Below are 5,298 nucleotides of genomic sequence, written 5' to 3' on the forward strand. Positions count from 1 at the left end.
TGACATGTGTCATTTTGTAAAATTTATCTATAAACTGTAAGTATTGAGGAAAATAGGATATATTTATTAATGTAATATTAATAAGGCCAGGTTGTACGAATCTAATATTGTACAAGGAATAAGAACAAAGTTTTGGGCTGTAGAAGGTATGTGGATTTGGTATCTAAGTGAGTTTTGTCATGGCATGACCACTCCAACCATATAAAAGCCTCTCCTCCTCATCTAAGTGATATCCATTTTTTTTTCAAATGGCACAGATTTTGTTTCCTAGGCCCATTTTGGTTTCCAAGGCTGGTACTAAATCCCGAGGATGGACTTCAACGAAAGCACATCGATCTTTGCCTTTTGGAAATTACTCGCGTGCAAAAACTCTGGGTACTTTCTTTTGTTTCCTTGCTCTGTTCAAACTGTTTGTAATCGTGTATTTCTTATTTTTTAATTATTATTGACGCTTTCAATTGTTTTCAGCTTGCCTGAACATGCCATATGATTTTGTTGGCGGAGAGGAAGCGAAAACTCTTCAGGGTAATGCTGACAAAAAAAATACACACCGTCTGGTTTATTTGATCGGTTTTTGAGTTTAAACCTGTGAAATATTCGAGCATTAAATAATTTAAGGCTCCCATTATTGCAGCTTTGACGGTAGCCCATAGGGAGTCTGAAATTAATCCTAACCATGGGAACGCAGACTATGTTGATTCTATTTCAACTTTTGCCGAGGTATTACGTATGAATTCATTTGTGTTCGTCTGCAGAATTTAGATAGATAGACACTAATTAGCACCTTTTTGGGGCACCTGTGGATTGGGTGCTACATTTATCGGCAGTTGGTGAGATAGAATTTGTCTCTGAAACATGTAGAACCCCAAAACTGGGAGAGAAAGTAAAAGATATGCAGTTAAATATAGCAAAATTAGGAAATCTGAAAATTAACTTACTGTTATTGTTTCAGGTACCCTTGGATGAAATGGATAAGAGAATAGAGGAATTGGTTTCCGAGATCAAAGGGTTCTTTAATTCGATGGAAGATGGGGAAATAAGTCCGTCTGCATACGATACTGCGTGGGTAGCGAGAGTTCGTGCCATTGATGGCTCTGCTAAACCTCAGTTTCCACAAATGGTGGACTGGATTCTTCACAATCAGTTACCGGACGGTTCCTGGGGACAGAAGAATCGCTTTTTAGCGTGTGATAGACTCCTTAATACTCTTTCCTGCCTAGTTACTCTGGCCTTCTGGGGCATTGGAAACAATCAAGTGAACAGAGGTGATTCCGTTTCTTTTCTCCCGCCTTCCGATTTGCTGTTTCTTGTATTTTCTTCCACATTTTGGTACTATAATTAAGTAGTAGTTGTTTTTGCTTGGGATGGTTCTAATTCAGATACTTATTTCAAGAGGCAAAATTTAAAAATAAGATTTACCTTCAAATAGAGGAAGAGTTTAAATTCTCGGTGACCGCAGGTCTTGATTTCCTTAGGAGAAATACAGAAGCAATGATTAAAGAAGCACAAGGTTATCATCGATCCAAGGGATTTGAGATGGTCTTTCCTGTACTGCTGAATGAAGCCAAATTTTTGGGTTTGGATCTTCCTTATGAGCTATCTATCATAAAGCAAATAAACGAAAAGCGGGACTGCGAATTAAAAAGGTGAAATTCTGACCCTTCTTTTGCTATTATCTATTTGTGATATCTCCTGTTTTAAGCCACGCATAAAATAAAGATGTAACTGATTGAATAAGGTTATTGTGAATTAGAGCATCTGCTGTTGAAGAGCTACACAGCCATCCCTCAACAATGTTACAGTGTCTGGAAGGCTTACAAGAAGTGGTCGATTGGAAAAATATCCTGAAATTGCAATCCAAGGATGGATCTTTTTCAGGCTCGCCAGCTTCTACAGCTTGCGTATTTATCCATACAGGAGACAGAGAATGTCTACGATTTTTGACAGGACTTGTTACAAAGTTTGGAGACCATGGTAATTGTTGTATTTAATACTCGCAAGCACTATTGATAGAATATCGAATTCTTACACTAAAACGTTGGGATTGCAGTGCCGGGCATGTATCCGGTGGATATAGTGGAGCGTTTGATAGCCGTAGATAGCGTTGAACGTCTTGGGCTCGATAGGCATTTCCAAACGGAGATTAAGCAAGCCATGGACTATGTGTTCCAGTGAGTAATAGTATATCCTCTTTTGTGATTTTTCAAAGATTATTCACATTATTTTGACTCCTTACTCTGGGAACGTACGGTAGGTACTGGGGCCAAAGAGGCATTGGATTTGGAAGGGAGAGCCTGGTTCCAGATATTGATGTCACAGCCACGGGCTTCAAGCTTCTGAGGATGTTCGGCTACACTGTATCTTCTGGTATACATGTTCAAAGCTTAACCGAGTGTTTAGTTTCCAGAATTAGATCGGTCTTAATATCTAATAATTTCAAATGGCAGACGTTCTCGAAAACATTAAAGGCGACGTTGAAGAACTTTGTAAGCTATCTGGAAATGGAAACAGCGCAGGAGTAACCGCTATATTGAGCCTGTATAGATGTTCACAGCTTAACATTCCGGGCGAAAATGTAATGAGAGAAATAGGTGCATTTGCAAAAGATTACTTGGCCAAATTCCTGCAAAGCGACAACTTTTCTCAGGCGAAGGCTGTCAAGGAAAACATTCCCCAAGAGGTAAAGCGAATTGTTTCCTTCTCCGAAATTTTAATCTGTGATTTAAAACTGAACTTAATAAAAAAAAATCTGATTTGCAATGCGTTTCTCTTTATCCAGGTTGAATATGCTTTGTTTTCTCGATGGAATAGAAATATGCCAAGGCTGATGTCTAGAAATCATATAACAGTGTTTAATCCCGATGACTTGTGGCTGGGGAAGACATTTTATGAGTAAGATACATTTTGGCCATATAAGTATAGTCTGATTGCATTTGATTATTTTTTAATTATATCTAGTGCGCATACCGCTAATCGAGGATCACTGTAATGGGCGCCGTACAGACTGCCAAATGCGAGCAACAGCAAGTATTTAGAATTGGCAAAAGTCGACTTTAACCGCATTCAGGCCACACACAGATCCGAAATACAACATGTAAAAAGGTAAAATGGAGCAGTTTGGAAAAAGTCTTAACTTAGCTTGAAATAGTCCCAGTTATAAAGACAATTTGATTGAGCGCAAGAAAATTAGTTTAATATATGCTTTTACGAAGATCTTAAATGAAAGCTATTAACATGAGACTATTGTGTTGTTAAAGATGGTACAAGGATTGCTATTTCCCGCAGTTGGATTTTGTTCGTTGCAGAGAAGTGACAACTTACTGGACCTCTTCGGTGGTGATGTTTGAACCAAAATACACCGATTGTAGACTCACTTTTACAAAAGCTGGAATTCTGGCTACTATCATAGACGACCTCTATGACAATTATGCAACTCTAGACCAAGCCAAACTCTTCTACGAAGTTTTCGAAAGGTCAGTACATTCAATCCAAATCTCATCTTAACAAATTGGCCATATTAACTCTCGTACTCCTTTCTGGTGCAGATGGGATCCATTGCAAATCGACCATCTGCCCGAGGAAATGAAAATAGTTTTCATGGGCATCTATACCACTTTGACCGATATATCTCAACGGGCGCGGGAGGTTCAAGAGCGTGATGTGCTTCCTTACCTGCACCAACAGGTAAATGGTTTGCAATTTAGAGTGAAAAACCTTTTCATTGGCTCTTGTTTGCTTTTGAATTACGTTTTTGAAATCGATTCAGATTTGAGGAAAGGAAGATGGTAATGGTAGTCTAACAAAATTTGTCTGTTTGTTGTGGGATTCAGTGGTTGCATTATTTTTCCAGTTTAATAAAAGAAAGAGAGTGGATGGAAAGAAGTTATTCGCCACCATTAGATCAATATTGGGAGACTGCCGTAGTGTCGGTGGCACTGGGAATAATTAACCTGACAGCAATATTTTCTACGGGAGAGCTTCTTCCTGATCACATTCTCGAGAAGCTTGACTTTCGAGACGACTTTTTCAATCTTGTAAGTCTGACAGGGCGTCTTGTAAACGACCTTAGAACTTTTAAGGTAAGGCTCACCTCCTTTCACTTTTAACCCTTTTTAAACACGTTTCATTATTTTATTGCCTAAAGAGTATTTTACCGTGGTAATTTAGAGGGAAAGAGATTGCGGGGAAGTGGCTTCATTTGTAGAATGTTACATGAATGAGCACCCTGGATGCACGGAAGACGGGGCCACGGATTATATGGACGGACTGAACGAAGACGCCCTCTCTAAATTGAACGACCACTTTTTAATGCGTGCAGATATTCCCAAGAGTTATAGAACACTTCATTTCAACACGGCCAGGATAATGCAAGTTGTTTATGGGAAGGAAGACGGCTTTGTAAATGCCCGCACCTACCTAGAAGAATTCATTAAAAAGTCTCTGTACGAACCACTCCTGTAGTACATTTAAGTTATGGGGTCTTGAAAATTATATGTAATGTCTTTTTTTTATCATCTTTCTTATATTTTATAAATAACAAGTTTTAGTTATAAAATTTGCATATTTATATTGTTTCTTATTTAGTTTTTCTTTCTTACTTTGGAATACCATTTAATGTAATTGTATATCAACAAGTGGCATATTTGTGTTATGTTTGGTTCATGGATTAATTTGTATATATCTTCATATACTCTTGTTTGTACTTATTCCAATGCATTCATCATTTAGCTCTCATTTATTATAACCCATTCACACCTAAGTCAATTCATTTTCCCATTTCCTATAGACCGTAACTTCATTTCTAAGTTCATGTTCATATCACACAACCTTGAACTTCAAATTCAAATTCTAACTATATGTCCCCTTCCTATTAGCCACCATGAGACAAATTAGTACAAATATGTGCTACAGATTATTATGTCTTGGTTATTAAAAAATATTCAACGTCATTAATTCATAATGTAGACCAAGTGATTACAAGGAGAAAATGATTAGCACACACTTCAATTTCTAGAGGATGAAGAATCAAAATCTACATCATTTGCATATAGGCCACCTACACACCTTTGTATGATACAATTGAATCTTTTCTTAGACTTAGAAATTTTCGTTATCAAAGACTCCCTTGACCTTAATCCATGATGGTTGATTGGTAAAATTCAAAATAAAAGGAAATATCCTTGTAAAGGACAAAATTTCAAAGGTGAGAAAAGTTTTTGGTTATTTTGCTAACTTACACATGTTATTTTCTTATTTATTCATTGTTTTGAATATCAATCTCATAGTTTCAATTGAGCT

General features: G+C 37.3%; 1 protein-coding gene across 1 annotated transcript; it reads left to right on the top strand.

The window, feature by feature from the left end:
• Window positions 1-213: 213 nt before the first annotated feature.
• On the top strand, window positions 214-4,484 carry LOC131049641 (bifunctional abietadiene synthase, chloroplastic). The gene is made up of 15 exons (XM_057983700.2): window positions 214-375; window positions 469-525; window positions 635-720; window positions 953-1,265; window positions 1,460-1,646; window positions 1,754-1,974; window positions 2,051-2,171; window positions 2,255-2,367; window positions 2,448-2,680; window positions 2,780-2,892; window positions 3,004-3,102; window positions 3,258-3,473; window positions 3,546-3,684; window positions 3,831-4,079; window positions 4,168-4,484. Exons 1-15 carry the CDS (start codon window positions 249-251, stop codon window positions 4,459-4,461), a joined length of 2,568 nt encoding a protein of 855 aa, XP_057839683.2. The 5' UTR covers window positions 214-248; the 3' UTR covers window positions 4,462-4,484.
• Window positions 4,485-5,298: the final 814 nt, after the last annotated feature.

The sequence above is a fragment of the Cryptomeria japonica genome, chromosome 8, assembly GCF_030272615.1.
Source record: "Cryptomeria japonica chromosome 8, Sugi_1.0, whole genome shotgun sequence".
NCBI classification, from domain to species: Eukaryota; Viridiplantae; Streptophyta; class Pinopsida; order Cupressales; family Cupressaceae; genus Cryptomeria; species Cryptomeria japonica.

What these genes read in the sequence shown, in the direction of transcription:
- LOC131049641 (XM_057983700.2), top strand. Translation starts at nt 249, where the DNA reads ATGGCACAGATTTTGTTTCCTAGGCCCATTTTGGTTTCCAAGGCTGGT. An exon ending in GGAAGCGAAAACTCTTCAGG is followed by an intron (nt 526 to 634) that starts GTAATGCTGACA and finishes CCATTATTGCAG; the next exon opens with CTTTGACGGTAGCCCATAGG. An exon ending in GCCATGGACTATGTGTTCCA is followed by an intron (nt 2,172 to 2,254) that starts GTGAGTAATAGT and finishes AACGTACGGTAG; the next exon opens with GTACTGGGGCCAAAGAGGCA.